At 43.0% G+C, this 17,500-nt stretch overlaps 1 protein-coding gene across 1 annotated transcript in view; it reads right to left on the bottom strand.

The window, feature by feature from the left end:
- Positions 1-17,500, bottom strand: part of LOC145397668 (son of sevenless homolog 2-like) — a 214,460-nt gene that overhangs the window by 30,941 nt on the left and 166,019 nt on the right. The window contains exon 23 of the mRNA XM_080270708.1: positions 12,055-12,171. Within this exon, the coding sequence (XP_080126834.1) occupies positions 12,055-12,171 (117 nt within the window). The remainder of the gene's footprint in view (positions 1-12,054; positions 12,172-17,500) is intronic.

Raw genomic sequence — 17,500 nt, forward strand, 5'->3', positions numbered from 1 at the left:
GGTGGTGGTGTCGGCAGGGTGAGGTGGTGGTGGTGGTGGTGTCGGCAGGGTGTGGTGGTGGTGGTGGTGGTGTCGGCAAGGTGTGGTGGTGGTGGTGGTGTCGGCAGGGTGTGGTGGTGGTGGTGTCGGCAGGGTGTGGTGGTGGTGGTGTCGGCAGGGTGTGTTGGTGGTGGTGGTGTCGGCAGGGTGTGTTGGTGGTGGTGGTGTCGGCAGGGTGTGTTGGTGGTGGTGGTGTCGGCAGGGTGTGTTGGTGGTGGTGGTGTCGGCAGGGTGTGTTGGTGGTGGTGGTGTCTGAAGGGTCAGTAGGTGGTGGTGGTGTCGGCAGGGTGTGTTGGTGGTGGTGGTGTCGGCAGGGTGTGTTGGTGGTGGTGGTGTCGGCAGGGTGTGTTGGTGGTGGTGGTGTCGGCAGGGTGTGGTGGTGGTGGTGTCGGCAGGGTGTGTTGGTGGTGGTGGTGTCGGCAGGGTGTGGTGGTGGTGGTGGTGTCGGCAGGGTGTAGTGGTGGTGGTGGTGGTGGTGGTGTCTGCAGGGTGTGGTGGTGGTGGTAGTGTCTGCAGGGTGTGTTGGTGGTGGTAGTGTCTGCAGGGTGTGTTGGTGGTGGTGGTGTCGGCAGGGTGTGTTGGTGGTGGTGGTGTCGGCAGGGTGTGTTGGTGGTGGTGGTGTCGGCAGGGTGTGTTGGTGGTGGTGGTGTCGGCAGGGTGTGGTGGTGGTGGTGTCGGCAGGGTGTAGTGGTGGTGGTAGTGTCTGCAGGGTGTGTTGGTGGTGGTAGTGTCTGCAGGGTGTGTTGGTGGTGGTAGTGTCTGCAGGGTGTGTTGGTGGTGGTAGTGTCTGCAGGGTGTGTTGGTGGTGGTAGTGTCGGCAGGGTGTGTTGGTGGTGGTGTCTGCAGGGTGTGGTGGTGGTGGTGTCTGCAGGGTGTGTTGGTGGTGGTAGTGTCGGCAGGGTGTGGTGGTGGTAGTGTCTGCAGGGTGTGGTGGTGGTGGTGTCGGCAGGGTGTGGTGGTGGTGGTGTCGGCAGGGTGTGGTGGTGGTGGTGTCGGCAGGGTGTGGTGGTGGTGGTGTCGGCAGGGTGTGGTGGTGGTGGTGTCGGCAGAGTGTGGTGGTGGTGGTGTGTGCAGGGTATGGTGGTAGTGTCGGCAGGATGTGTTGGTGGTGGTGTTGTTGGCAGGGTTGGTGGTGGTGGCAGGGTGTGGTGGTGGTGGCAGGGTGTGGTGGTGGTGGCAGGGTGTGGTGGTGGTGGCAGGATGTGGTGGTGTCGGCAGGGTGTGGTGGTGGTGGTGTCGGCAGGGTGTGGTGGTGGTGGTGTCGGCAGGGTGTGGTGGTGGTGGTGTCGGCAGGGTGGTGGTGGTGGTGGTGTCGGCAGGGTGTGGTGGTGGTGGTGTCGGCAGGGTGGTGGTGGTGGTGTCGGCAGGGTGGTGGTGGTGGTGTCGGCAGGGTGTGGTGGTGGTGGTGTCGGCAGGGTGTGGTGGTGGTGGTGTCGGCAGGGTGTGGTGGTGGTGGTGTCGGCAGGGTATGGTGGTGGTGGTGGCAGGGTATGGTGGTGGTGGTGGCAGGGTGTGGTGGTGGCGGCAGGGTGTGGTAGTGTCGGAAGGGTGTAATGATGGGGTGGTGGCAGGGTGTGGTAGTGGTGGTGGTGGTGGCAGGGTGTGGTGGTGGTGGTGGCAGGGTGTGGTGGTGGTGGTGGCAGGGTGTGGTGGTGGCGGCAGGGTGTGGGCTACATGTAACAAGTGGGGCCGCTCATTCACAAAAACAGTTCCATTGAGAAGCGTGGGCGGAGGAGGGCTGGGGTGAGAGGGGAGAGGAGGAGAGGGAGGGAGAGAGGAGAGGGAGGCAGAGGAGAGAGGGAGTGGAGAGGGGGAGGCCCGCGCAACGCCATCCATTGATCCACGCCCCCTCCCTCTCACCTCCCTTCTTCCCTGTCACACTCCCTCCCTTCGCTTACCTCTCCTCTTTCTCCATCCTCCCTCAAGCCTCCTCCCCTCATTCTCCCCCTCTCTTTCATTACCTCTCACACCCCCTCTTCCCTCTCTCATGTTATCCATCTTTTCCCTCTATGCCGTCCCCTTCATTCTACTTCTTTCCCTCTTCACCCTTCTTCTAAGTTCTGTCGAAAGACGTAATTTCCTTCCATTTTTTTTGTGCTAACCCCAAACGATTATATTTAACTTTGAAAGGAAATTTAGCAGTGAGAAGGTAAATTCAGTCTCTCTCAAAATATAACACTCCGAAACTATACTCTATTCACTCTAACTTGGTCTAAAATTGCCATCTCCCCGTCGTGAATGCTGGTTTTAAGCAATACATTATCGCTAGAATACGATGCTAGTCACGAAGAAGTGCAATATAGTGGTTTTGGAGAGGCAGTACTGTCTTTTTCTGCCACTGAGTTAACATGAAATGATTTACTGATGAACGAAAATCTGGGCCACGTTAAGGTGAAAGGAATACAGTAAGAATAATATACGAAAGTCATGGAAGTGGAGGGGTTAAGTTCTCTCTCTCTCTCTCTCTCAACTGTAACATTTCTCGCTCTTTCCTTCCAATCCCTCTTTCCTAATATACCAATCACTATCCTCTCTCTCTCTCTCTGTCTCTCTCTCTCCAGACGATTTTCTTCAGCTTATATATATATATTTCTCGAATTGGAAGGGTTGACATACATCCTTCAGTATTATCTTCAATTTGAGAGTCGCTAAGCTGAGCAAAATCGTCTGAAAATAGCGAGAATAAACGAAGCTCCTAAGTCATCGTAGTGAAGGGGTGACGAGACTGCCTTACCTCTGTGTGTGTGTGTGTGTGTGTGTGTGTGTGTGTGTGTGTGTGTGTGTGTGTGTGTGAGAGAGAGAGAGAGAGAGAGAGAGAGAGAGAGAGAGAGAGAGAGAGAGAGAGAGAGAGAGAGAGAGAGAGAATGAAATATACAGCAGACTTGAAGAGGAGAGAGTGAATGAAGGAAACAGGTGAATGGCGAACGATGTATGAATGAAGAATGAATAAGGGTGAAAAAGAGTGAATGAGACGATGATCAAAGAGGATGAAAGAGTGAATGTGGAAAAGTGAAGACTGGCGTAGCGAATGGATGAAGATGACGGATGAATAAGATTGAGTGAATGATGAATAACACGATGAAAGTGAATGTGAATGGACTACGAAGTGAATGTGGACGAGTGGAGAGATGCAGTGAATGGATGAAGATGAAGAATGAATAGGGGTGAAAAAAGTGAATGAATGATGAATAACGATGAAAGTGTGAATGTGAATGGACTTTTAAAAAGTGAATGTGGAAGAGTGGAGAGATGCAGTGAATGGATGAAGATGAAGAATGAATAGGGGTGAAAAACAGGGTGAATGAATGATGAATAACAAGGATGGAAGAGTGAAACATGAACTGACTAAGAAGTGAATGTGGAAGAGTGAAGAGTGGCGCAGTGAATGGATGATGATGAAGGATGAATAAGGGTGAAAAAGACTGAATGAAGGATGAATAACAAGGATGAGAGAATGAATGTGAATAGCCTAAGAAGTGAATGTGGAGGAGTGAAGAGATGCAGTGAATGGATGAAGATGAAGAAGGGTGAAAAAAGAGTGAATTAATGATGAATAAGGATGAAAGAGTGAATGTGAATGGACTAAGAAGTGAAGAGTGAAGAGTGACAGGGTATGGATGACGACGAAGGATGAATAAAGATGAAAAAAGTGAATGAGAATGAATCAGAAGAAATAAAAAGAAAGTGAAAGGACGAGAATGTATGTGAAGAGTGAAGAGAGTGAATGCTGGAGGGTGAATGAAGAGGCAAGGTGAATAAAATGATGAATAACAAAGGCTAAACTACTGAGTGCATGGGGAAGTGTGAAAAAGGGTGAGGTAAGAGTGAATGAGTGAAAAAAGTGATTCAGAAAGGATGAATGAAGGGGGAGGACTGAATAAGAAGGATGAATAACGCTGAATATGGCAGGGTGAGAACAGTGAATGACGAGGCAGTGAATAAGATGAGTGAAGAGAGTGAAAGACAGGGTGAATAAGAAGAGAGTGAATGACAAGATAGGGTGAATAAGTGAAAGGAGTGAATGACGAGTGAATATGAAGGGTGAAAGAGTGAATGACGAGACTGGTTGAAGAAGATGAGTGAAGAGTGAATGACGAGTGTGAATAAATTTGAAGAGTGAATGAAGAGACAGGATAAGACGGGTGAAGAGTGAATGACGAGAATGAATAAGTTTGAAGAGTGAATGAAGAGACAGGATGCATAAGTCTGAAGAGTGAATGACGAGGCAGAAGCGTGAAGAGTGAAAAGAGTGAATGACGAGGCAGAAGCGTGAAGAGTGAAAAGAGTGAATGGCGAGAATGAATAAGTCTGAAGAATAAATGAAGAGAAAAGGCGACTAAGAGGGGTGAAAAAGAGTGCATGAGAGTGAATAACAAAGAAGACTGAATGAAGAATAAGAAGAGTGAAAAAATGAATGAAGTCAGGGTGGATAGGAGTGAAGAGTGTAAATTACAAGACAGGGTGTATAATAAGCGTGAAAGTGAATGAAGAGAGAGGGTGAACAGAGTGAAGAGAGTGAATTATAAGAACGGGTGAATAAGAAGAGTGAAGAGTGAATGACGAGAGTGAATAGGAAGAGCGAAAAGAGTGAATGATGAGACTGGGTGAATAAGAAGTGAAAAGAGTGAATGACGATAGGGTGAATAAGAAGAATGAATGATGAAGCACTGTGAATATGAAGAGTGAAAAGAGTGAAGGACGAGACGGTGAATACAAAGGTTGAAAAAAGTGAATGACAAAGTGAATAAGAAGAGTGAAGTGAATGACGAGACAGGGTGAAAAACAATGAAAGACAAGACAGAATGAATACGGAGTGAATGAAAAGACGATATATAAGAAGAGTGAGGAGCCAGGGTGAATAAGAGTGAAAAGAGTGAATGACGGGAAGAAATACATTAATCTTGAATCAACACCAAGATTAATGAATACAAAGAAACATGCAAGGGAAAAGGAGTGAATGAGGAGTATGGGTGAATGTAGAATGATGAATAATGAGTGAATAGAGAGGTAGAGTGAATGGTGAGTGAATACAGAAGGATGAATGAGTGAAGGTTTAAGAGTGAATGAGGAGTGAATGATCAGGTATGAATGAATGGATGTATAATAGTGATGGAAATATGCGTGAATGAAGAGTGAATGCAGAAGGGTGAGAGAGAGAGAGAGAGAGAGAGAGAGAGAGAGAGAGAGAGAGAGAGAGAGAGAGAGAGAGAGAAAGAGAGAGAGAGAAAGAGAGAGAGAGAGAGAGAGAGAGAGAGAGAGAGAGAGAGAAAGAGAGAGAGAGAGAGAGAGAGAGAGAGAAAGAGACAGAGAGAGAGAGAGAGAGAGAGACAGAGAGAGAGAGAGAGAGAGAGAGAGAGAGCGAGAAGCATGAATGAAAAGGCAGCGTGAATACTGAATCGTGAATAACAAATGAATGTAAAAGCGTGAATGAAGAGTGTATGTAGAAGCGTGAATGAAGAGGTTGAGTGAGTGCATAACTCTGAATGAATAAAGTGAATGGAGGAGGGCTGAATGTAGTCAAATGAAGGGAGAAGCGTGAATGAAGAGTGAAGACACCAGCATGAATGAAGAGGGAGATTAAATGCATAACAATGACGAGGAAGAATGAATGCAGAAGGATGAATGAACAGAGTGAATGAGGAAGGGGTGAATGGAGCAGCGTGAATGAAGAATGTAAAACGATGAATGAAAGCAGATGGCTGAATGTACACAGTGAATGGGGATGGGGTGAATGGAGAGTGTAAAAACAGGAATGAATGAATGCTGAGGGATGAATGAAAAGAGTGAATGAGGTAGAGGTGAATGGAGAGTGTAAAACCATGAATGAAAGAAAGACAGAATGCAGAGGAATGAATGAAAAGAGTGACTGGAGATGGGGTGAAGAGAGAAGCGTGAATAAAGAGTGTAAAACAATGACTGAAAGAATGAATGAATACAAGGGGATGAATGAAATGAGTGAATGGGGAAGGGGTGAAGAGAGAAGCGTGAATAAAGAGTGTAAAACCATGAATGAAAGAATGAATGAAAGCAGATGGCTGAATGAAAGAATGAATGCCGGAGGATGAATGAAAACAGTGAATGAGAAAGGGGTGAATGGAGAGTGAAAAACCAAGAATGAATGAATGCTGAGGGATGAATGAAAAGTGTGAATGAGGCAGAGGTGAATGCAGAGTGTAAAACCATGAATGAAAGACAGAATGCAGAGGGATGAATGAAAAGAGTGACTGGAGATGGGGTGAAGACAGAAGCGTGAATGAAGAGTGTAAAATAAGGGATGAAAGAAAGACTGAATGCTGAGGGATGAATGAAAAGAGTGACTGGAGATTGGGTGAAGACACAAGCGTGAATGAAGAGTGTAAAACCATGAATGAAAGACTGAATGCTGAGGGATGAATGAAAAGAGTGAATGGGGGTGGGGTGAATGGAGAAGCGTGAATGAAGAGTGAGGGGAAGGCAGTGGCGAGGGACACAGCATTAAAGGGGAAGGTGGAGTCGGAAGCAGGAAGAGACGAGGGGGAAAAATGAGAGAGAGAGAGAGAGAGAGAGAGAGAGAGAGAGAGAGAGAGAGAGAGAGAGAAACCCCTTCAATGCGAGACCATTCCTCAAAATAAATAAATAAATAAATCATCAGAACAAGAAAATAATTTATAGATGGCATCATGAAAAAGTAAATTCTGACGGTTACATTAAGATGATGTCACCGTACTGTGCCTGATGTCACCGTACTGTGCATGATGTCACTGTACTGTGCATGATGTCACTGGTACTGTGCATGATGTCACCGTACTGTGCCTGATGTCACTGGTACTGTGCCTGATGTCACTGGTACTGTGCCTGATGTCACAGTACTGTGCATGATGTCACAGTACTGTGCATGATGTCACTGGTACTGTGCATGATGTCACTGTACTGTGCATGATGTCACTGGTACTGTGCATGATGTCACTGTACTGTGCATGATGTCACTGGTACTGTGCATGATGTCACTGGTACTGTGCATGATGTCACTGTACTGTGCATGATGTCACTGTACTGTGCATGATGTCACTGGTACTGTGCATGATGTCACTGGTACTGTGCATGATGTCACTGGTACTGTGCATGATGTCACCGTACTGTGCATGATATCACCGTACTGTGCATGATGTCACTGGTACTGTGCCTGATGATGATGTTACCGTGCTATGCATGAAGATGATGTCAATGGTACTGTGCATGAAGATGATGTCACCGTACTGTGCATGATGATGTCACCGTACTGTGCATGAAGATAAAGTCAATGGTACTATGCATGAAGATGACGTCACCGTACTGTGCATGTGGATGATGCCACCGTACTGTGCATGAAGATGAGGTCACCGTATTTGCATGATGTCAATTGTATCCTATCTATCTACCTATTGCCAGACGCCCCAATCCCATAAGGGGCGGCCACAAACAAATCGCCTCCATGTCGCCCTGTCCCCCGCCATTTCACTGCCCTGCTCCCAGCTCACCCCCTCCCCCCTCTGTCATATACCTCTCCATTCCATCCCTCCATTTCACCCTTGGTCTTCCTTCCCTCTCCCCCCCTCCACCTCACTCACATACACTCTCCTCGTCAGTCTCTCGCTCTCCATCCTCTCCCCATGGTTATTCCGCTGCCGGGGTATACCAACGCGTCTTAACTCACTCCCTATCACCCCCCCCCTCTAAAAAAAGAAAAAAAAAGAAAAAAAAAAAGATGGTGGACTGCAGAAGAAATGCAACTCCAGCCTATAGTACACCGGGTTCAAAGGAGCCATGAACAACAACAACAACTACTACTACTACTACTACTACTAAACTACTACCATTACTAGTACTACTACTACTAAACTACTACCATTACTAGTACTACTACTACTAAACTACTACCATTACTAGTACTACTACAAAATAAAGTGCCCGACTGACTGACCACTACTACTACCACTACCACGATCACCACCACTACTACTATTACTACTACTACTATTACTACTACTACCACCAACACCACCACCACTACTACTACTACTACTACTACTACTACTACCATCACCACCACAACCACCACTACTACTACTACTACTACTATCAATTTTCCAGTCTAAAAGAAACGTTTGACACTGGAGATGGTATATGCATCAAAGTAAGCCCTTCGAGGTAAAAAAATAAAAATAAATAAATAATAATAATAATAATAATAATAGCAAAGGAGGGATTAAAAAAAAATAAAAAATAAAAATAAATGTAAATAAATAATAGCAAAGAAAAAAAATAATTGTCAACTCAAAATTGTCTTAAATCTCCAGTGGGTCGCCTTTCTTACTAAATTCTTGTTACCTTCTCTTGACCTCAGGAACATCTCCCTAACACCTCTTCCTTACCGATTTACTTTCTGGATACGGCTGGTTAATATCGTTTTGTAAGCTATTTATGCAGCGTGTGGTGATATTAGAATGATTTAAGTGACATAAGAGAACGGTAAGGTGTAATAAGCAAAATAAATCGCTTAGGAAAAGGTGTTAGGGAGCTTCCTTAACCGACGAGAATACGGGTCAGAGTCTGTCAATTTCCTAAATATGGCGTTTCTGTCTTTTCTTTCATTCATTCATTCATTTTTTTTCTTACTTTCATTCATTCTCTCATTCATCTTTTCTTTCATTCATTCATTCTTTGCTTGTTTCATTCATTCATTCATTCTTTGCTTTTTCTCTCATTCATTCTTTGCTCTTTCTCTCATTCATTCATTCATTCATCCATCCATTCATTCAATCATTCTTTTCTTTTTCTTTCATTCATTCTCTTCTTTTTCATTCATTCACTCATTCTTTCTCTTTCATGCATTCATTCATTCGTTTTTTCATCTTCCATTTTCTTTCACTCATTTTTTCTTTTTCATTCATTCATTCATTTTTCTTTTTCATTCTTTCTTTTATTCTTTCATTCATTCTTTCCGTTTTCTTGCATGCATTCATTCATTCATTCTTTTCTTTCTTTCTTATTCAATCATTCATTCACTCATTCTTTCATTCATTCATTCTTTTCTTTTTCTTCCATTCATTCTTTTCTCTTTCATTCATTCATTCTTTTTTTCTTTCATTCATTAATTCTTTTTCTTTGTCAATCATTCATTCATTCTTCTTTCATTCATTGTTTTTTTTATTTTCATTCATTCATTCTTTTTCTTTCATTCAATCATTCTTTTTCTTTTATCCATTCTTTTTTCTTCCATTCATTCATTATTCTTCTTTGTCAATCGTTCATTCATTTCTTTTATTTTCATTCATTCATTCATTCAATCACTCTTTTCTCTTATCATTCATTCTTTTTTCTTCTACTCTTGCTACAACCAGACAATTTTAGTCACCTGTAATTAAGACACCTCGTACTGAAAGGGTTGATATTTAAATACACCTAAGTTCTTTATAATGGTGTGTGTGTGTGTGTGTGTGTGTGTGTGTGTGTGTGTGTGTGATGGTATGGGAGGGCGAGTTGAAATCCCCAGGCGTGGCTAAAGACATCCACACCACACCACCATTTCCCCCCTCCCTTACCACCACCACAACACCGCCACCACCACACCCAGATTGATACTTACGATTTTTGGCTTATCTAAATATCTATCTATTGCCAGACGCATTAATCCCGTAAGGGATGGCTACAAGCAAATCGCCTCCATGTCTCCCTGTCCCCCGCCATTTCATTGCTCTGCTCCCAGCTCACACCCCCCCTCTCATATACTTCTCCACCCCATCCCTCCATCTCATCCTTGGCCTCCCTCTCCCTCTCCCACCCTCCACCTCACTCACATACACTCTCCTCGTCAGTCTCTCAGTCTCCATCCTCTCCACATGGCCAAATCACCTCACTGTGTTTCTCTGAACGCTTCCTACCACATCCACATCACAATGCTCCTTCACTTCCTCATTCGTCAGTCTGTTTCTCCATGTGACTCCACAGGCACCTCTGAAATAACTCATTTCCACTGCCCTCACTCTTGACTTGTGTCCTTCCAACAAGATCCAAGCTTCACTTCCATACGTTAGAGTTGGTATCACATTACTGTCATGTAGTAACTTTTTCACTTCCATGCACACTTCCCTATTTCTTATCACTGCTTTCAAAGAACCAGCAACCTTTCTTCCCTGTTGTACCCTTTCAAGCACTTCACCCTCTAAACTTCCATCCTTACTCATCACGCTACCCAAGTACTTAAATGCACTCACATTTTCCATTTCCTCCTCATCCAATCTCACTGTACATTCACTGACTTCACATCTCTCGAAGACCATAACTTTAGTCTTCCCTACATTCACCTTTATATTCCGTTTCTTACACAATCTCCCAAACTCATCCACCAAGCCTTGCAGCTCCCCTTCATCTTCACTCAACAACACAGTATCATCTGCAAACAACAGTACAGGGAGTTTCCAAACACTACCCTCTCTCACTAGGGCCACTTCAACATCCACTGCCCTACCTTGTACCCCTTTTATTACCCCATCCATGTACAGATTGAACAACCATGGAGACATGACACATCCCTGTTTCAACCCAACCTTCAAAGAGGAAAATTCACTCAGTTCACCATCCACACGCACTGCAGCCTTAGCACCATCCTACATACTCTTTAAGGCATTCAACAACTTCCCATCTACTCCATATACAGCATTCTTAATACTTTCCACAATCCTTGTCTATCCACCCTGTCATATACTTTGGCTAATGGAGAAGTTTAAAATATCGACACTGAAAATTTTCGTAGTTACAGCACAAATCGCGTAAAAAAAATCATATGTAAATAACTTTAACATTATATCATACGCTTGTTACCAATTATGCTTCGACTTGGATGTAGATGAGAGAGAGAGAGAGAGAGAGAGAGAGTGACTCGAAAACCGTCTATCTTTTCTGAGTGTTTGAGAAATTGCGTATTATTATTATTAATATTATTTTTTTTAAACGGCCGAATCGAATCATAAAACTGTTTGGCAAGTACTTCATATAACCTCAAAAGCATTTTCACAAGATACTTTCATCTATTTTATTCTCGAATTTGTTAGTTACTAAGAAAATTAACAGTGTCGATGATTTTAACACCGCATTGTTGTAGGGGAAGGAAGCTCCCTAATTCCTCTTCCTATGCGATTTATTTTGCGTGTTACATCTTACAATACTTAATCTATCTTAAACGTGATTTGTGTTAATACTGCGAAAATTAATGGTATCGAAATAGTTGGATGGGGAAGCTCCGTCACACCTCTTTCGATGCGATTTATTTTGCGTGTAACACCTTATTGTCCTCTTTTGCGTTGTATAAATCCTTCAAACATCACCACACTTTGCATATATAACGTACAAAAGGATATTAACCAGCGATATCCAATAATAAATCGCTAAGGAAGAGATGTTAGGAAGCACGTACTGAATTTGATTGTGTACGTTCGTCTGTCTCCATTTACAAAGCCATCAAACACCTCAAAATCAGAGAGAGGCAGGGAAGGAACTTATTACGGCTCTAGGTCCTTTCCATAGCACTTCTTCGTGACTAGCATCATATTCTGACGTCACTCAAATGCTACAGTTCAGCATTCAAGACAGGCAGATGGTAATTATAGGCCAAGTTAACGTGAAAGGATTACAGTAAGCCTTCTCAGTTGACAAAGATAGATTTCCAAGACGTAAGCAATAACGAGGAAGGTACAAGAAGGGCCAAATGTGTTCTAAAGATAGCAATTTTAGGCCAAGTTAACGCAGAAGGAGTATAGTAAGCTTTCTAAACAACGAAGATACGGTTCCAAGACGTATGCAATAACGAAGAAGGTACAAGAAGGGCCAAAAGTGTTCGAAAGATAGTAATTTTAGACCGAGTTAACTTAGAAGGAGTTGAGTAAGCTTTCTAAACCAACGAAGATATGGTTCCAAGACGTATGCAATAACGAAGAAGGTACAACAAGGGCCAAAAGTGTTTCATCTCAAGGGTATAAAATATTCTGAGTCCACACTTACCTTGCTGGGCGGCTTCTTGCAATGTTTGGGCTCAATTTCTCTGGATCTCTTGTACAGGTAGTTGGATATCTCCGTTTCATTCTCGGTGTCGAAGGGCTGTAGTGTGTTGAGGAAGTGCTGGAAAGAGGAGAGAATCACGTTTAGACACAGGTATACCAAACAGAAAAAATGAAAAAAATATGACGAAAGGGAGAGATAGAGGGAGGAGGAGAAGAAAAGGAAAGGGTCTAAGCACTTATATCTTTCATTCTCGGTGTTAAAGGGCTGTACTGTGTTGAGGAAGTGCTGGAAAGGATAGAATCACCTTTAGACATCGGTATAGCAAACAGGAGATTAAATGAAAGTAATATGACGAAAGGGAAAGATGGGGGGAAAGAAAGGAATGGGTCTGAGCACTTGTATCTTTCATTATCAGTATGTATGGGGCTGTAGTGTGTTGAGGAAGTGCTGGAATGAGAAGAGAATCACGTTTAGACACAGGTATACCAAACAGATGAAAGAAATATGACGAAAGGGAGAGATGGGGGTGGATGAAAAGGAATGGGTCTGAGCATTTGCCTTTCATTCTCAGTGTCGAAGAGCTGTAGTGTGTTGAGGAAGTGCTGGAAGGAGGAGAGAATCACGTTTAGACACAGGTATACCAAATAGATGAAATGAAAGAAATATGACGAAAGGGAGAGATGGGGGAGAAGAAAAGGAAAGGGTCTAAGCACTTATATATTTCATTCTCGGTGTCGAAGGGCTGTAGTGTGTTGAGGAAGTGCTGGAAAGAGGAGAGAATCACATTTAGACAAGGATACTAATGTACAAAATATGATGAGGGGAGAAAAATAAATGGGTCTGAGTATATGGTTAAAAGTAGATATCTTTCAGTGTCGCTATACAAGGGCTGTAGTGTGCTGAGGAGCTGCTGGAAAGAGGAGAGAATTATCCTAAGACTTTCACATTTAGACTTTGTTACGGCAAATAGGAAAGTAATGGAAGAAATATGAGAGAGAGAGAGAGAGAGAGAGAGAGAGAGAGAGAGAGAGAGAGAGAGAATAAACGACCGAACAGACGAAGTAAAAACAAATCAAATGCGGAAAAAAAAATCCCAAACACATTTCTTCTACATTCATTTAAAAAAAAAAAAGTGATAGTCGGACAAAATAGGTTAATGACAGAAATTACGTATCAGAGGAAGACATTATAAAACTGAGAAATACAAAGAAAGTAAGACAAGAGCAAGGCAAGGTGGGATTTAAGATTAACCTTCTTTCTTCTAAGATGTCACATATTAATTTATTCCTATTCTATCTATCTATTGCCAGACGCCTTAATCCCGTAAGGGGTGGCAACAAACAAATCGTCTCCATGTCGCTCTGTCCCCCGCCATTTCACTGCCCTGCTTCCAGCTCACATCCCCTATTATTCCTATTACTACATTTCATTCGTCTTAAAGACTTCTCATAATGAAGGGATTAGTGAAGGCTAAGTGAAATCTCTCCAGTTTGATAATAATAATAATAATAATAATAGTAGTAGTAATAGTAGTAATAATAGCAGTAGTAGTAACAGTAGTAGTAGTAGTAGTAGTAGTAATAATAATAATAATAATAATAATAATAATAATAATAATAGACACGTAGTAGCATTTATGAAGTTTAAAAATTACGTCCTTGAGTTGAAAGGCTTAAAGAAAGGGAAAAATGTATTACACACACACACACACACACACACACACACACACACACACACACACGTCAGTCAAAATTCCGCGATAAGGAGAAATGAGATCTAAAGTCAGTCAGTCAGTCAGTCTCTCTCTCTCTCTCTCTCTCTCTCTCTCTCTCTCTGAGTCCAAATCTCAGCCTTTACGAAACTACAAATAATGATGATCTTATGGGTTAATTAAGGCCATTTTCGCCCGTGAGGTCATCAGTAACTAGGTCCAATTTCGCCCATAAGGTCATCACTAGCTCCAATTTCGCCCATAAGGTCATCAATAGCTCCAATTTCGCCCATAAGGTCATCAATAGCTCCAATTTCGCCCATAAGGTCATCAATAGCTCCAATTTCGCCCATAAGGTCATCAATAGCTCCAATTTCGCCCATAAGGTCATCAATAGCTCCAATTTCGCCCATAAGGTCATCACTAGCTCCAATTTCCCCCATAAGGTCATCAATAACTAGCTCTATAACGGTTGAATTGGGCTCAAGTTCATCTATTTATCTATCTATTGCCAGACGCCTTAATCCCGTAAGGGGTGGCCACAAACAAATCGCCTCCATGTCGCCCTGTCCCCCGCCACTTCATTGCCCTGCTCCCAGCTCACACCCCCCTCTCTCATATACCTCTCCACTCCATCCCTCCATCTTATCTACGGTCTCCCCCTCCTTCTCCCCCCTGCACCTCACTCAAGTACACTCTCCTTGTCAGTCTCTCACTCTCCATCCTCTCCACATGGCCAAGTTCACGTTGCATTTAATATTCAAAATTTGCCGTAAAAATAACCGTACATTCCTAAATAATTTCTGAAACACCCTGTAATGTCAGAAGCTACAAAAGTACTTCAATTTACATCTATCTACATCTATCTTCAGGTTATATCTATCTATCTACTTTTATCTATTTCTGTCTATTGTTTGGCGCCCGTTTTAAATAAATATATCCCGTTTTCTATGTATGTGTTGTTGACTGGGAGACTGCCAAAGAATGAATGAACCAACTGAAATATACTGTGTGTGTGTGTGTGTGTGTGTGTGTGTGTGTGTGTGTGTGTGAGAGAGAGAGAGAGAGAGAGAGAGAGAGAGAGAGAGAGAGAGAGAGAGAGAGAGAGAGAGATTATACTACCATACCTATACCACATAATCATCATCATCATCGCCATCCTAACCCTACTGTATATCTATCTATCTATCTATCCGTAGCCAGACGCCACAATCCCTTAAGGGGGAGCCGTCTGTCGCTGAGTTAGTTGCTTTACGGGGAGGGGCACTAACCCTCCGCCAACCCTCTTGCTGACACGTAGGGAACACGTATGGATTGACTATATGGTTACCACCCAGCGTTGTAAACGGTTTCCTGGCTTACATGAAACCATTAGGCTTGACATTCAATGTAATGCAAACTGAAAAGGAAAGAAGGGTAATAAAAAGTGCCAGGAAAGACAGGGAAAACAGGAAGAGAGGAGAGGAGACACAGAAAAAAGAATGATAAAGGTGAAGGATGAGGAAGGCAGCACTACATCAAGGCAGCACTACATCAAATGAGTGGATGATGTAACTATTAAATCGGGAAACATTTAACGCAAAAACACTAAGACTGAGAGCAAAACAAAGACAGTTTGATCTCAGAATGACAAAAACAGCATAAACTGATCACAAAAAAATAAGAATGAAAATACAGTAATACAACTTGATCGGTGGGGGGGGGAAAAAAAAAAAAACAAAAAAACTTGGGAATGAGTACGAAAAAGAAAAAAGGCAATAACATAAAAAACGAGATTAAACTGAAAATATGACAAGACCAGAGTAAGAATTAGAGACTGAGTAGAAGTGCATGAGTGAAGTGGAGGGGGAGAGGATAGAGAATGAGAGACTGAAAAGAAGAGTGTATGTGGGTAAGGTGGAACGGGAGAGGATGGATTATGAGAGACTGATTAGAAGAGAGTATGTATGGACAGCCAGTGGAATGCATATAGGGACTGCTTAGCTAGGAATGCTAAAGCAGTGTGTGGTGTGGCAAGAGTACCAACAAAGAAGAAAGGTACGGCATGGTGGGATGAGGAGGTTAAGAGAGCGGTGGAGGAAAAGAGGAAGAAGTGGCTAAAGTGGTTACAGGACAGGCGTTCAGTTGAAATAAGAACTGAGTACACTGTGAGCAAGAAGCACGTAAAGAGACTAATGAAGAGGAAAAAGGAGGAGGTAAATGATCTAAGAGGAAAAATTATTGCAAACTACTCGGAAAATGGGAAGTTATTCTGGAAAGAGGTGCGGAAATGTAGAAGTGAAAGCAGAAAGAAATGTGAAAGTGTGAAGGATGTAGGTGGTAGATTATTACCCCTGGGGATGAAGTAAGGACCAGATGGAAAGAATATTTTGAAAGTCTGATGAATGGGAAATGAGAGAGCAGAGCCGCTGTAAACATGATTGGGTTTGGGGATGTGCAGAGAAGGAATGCAGTGCCAGGAGACGTGACACTTGCACAGGTGAAGAGTGCTGTGATGCGGCTGAAAAATGAGAAAGCAGCTGGGGTTGATGAGGTGTATGCAGAGATGATTAAGTGTAGTGGAGAGAGTGGAATGAAGTGCTTGTTGGAGATATGTAACAAGGCATGGATGAGTGAAACTGTGCCAGCAGAGTGGAAAAAGGCTATGATTGTACCCCTGTACAAAAATAAAGGTAGGCGAAGTGTGTGCAAGAATTATCGTGGCATAAGTTTATTGAGTGTGTTAGGGAAGGTATATGGAAGAATGATTATAGAGAAAGTAAGAGAGATGTCAGAAGTCCTAGTGAGTGATGAATAGGGTGGCTTTAGGAGTGGCAGAGGATGTGTGGATAAAACATTTGCAGTGAGACAAATAGCAGAGAAGGCTTGTGAGAAGGACCATAAGGTGTTTATGGCATTCATGGATCTGGAAAAAGCATACGACAAAGTGGACGAAGAAGGATTGTGGAAAGTTCTGCGCATGTACGGTATAGATGGTAAGCTGCTAGGTGCCATCAAGACTTTTTATGATGGTAGTGAAGCATGTGTAAGGCTTAATGGGCATCTAAGTGAACGGTTCACGATCGGCGTGGGCGTGCGACAAGGTTGTGTGATGTCCCCATGATTGTTCAATATGTATATATATATATATATATATATATATATATATATATATATATATATATATATATATATATATATATATATATTAGAGAGGGGGATGGCGTTGGTAATGAATGGCAATGGATGGAATGTCTCAAATTTGTTGTATGCTGATGATGCAGTACTGCTTGCAAGAACTTGGTAGGCTAGTGCAGAGTTTTGCTGATGTCTGTGAGCGTCGTGCCTTGAAGGTAAATGCAGAAAAGAGTAAAGTGATGGTTATTGAAAGAGAAGGTGACTCCCAGTGCAAAGTTACAGTGAATGGAGAGAGACTGGAATTGGTAAGAGAGTTCAAATAGCTGGGTACAGTGATAGAAAAGAGAGGAAAACGTGCAAGAGAAGTTGAAAGTAGAGTGACACAAGGAAGAAAAGTAGCTGGCGCAATGCAGGCTTTGATAAGAAACTGAGGCTTGAGTGTTGCAGCTGCACGAGACTTACATGAAGGAGTGTTAGTGCCAACTTTAACATATGGATGTGAGACTATGGTGTGGCATGAAAATTAAAAGTCAAGAGTAAGAGATGGGACTGCTGAAGAATGATGTGGAGTACAGAGGGTAGATAGGATACGAAATAATGTGATTCGTGAAAGATGTG

Source organism: Coenobita brevimanus, chromosome 42, assembly GCF_032717465.1.
Source record: "Coenobita brevimanus isolate Jiangsu-jjx chromosome 42, ASM3271746v2, whole genome shotgun sequence".
Taxonomy (NCBI): Eukaryota; Metazoa; Arthropoda; class Malacostraca; order Decapoda; family Coenobitidae; genus Coenobita; species Coenobita brevimanus.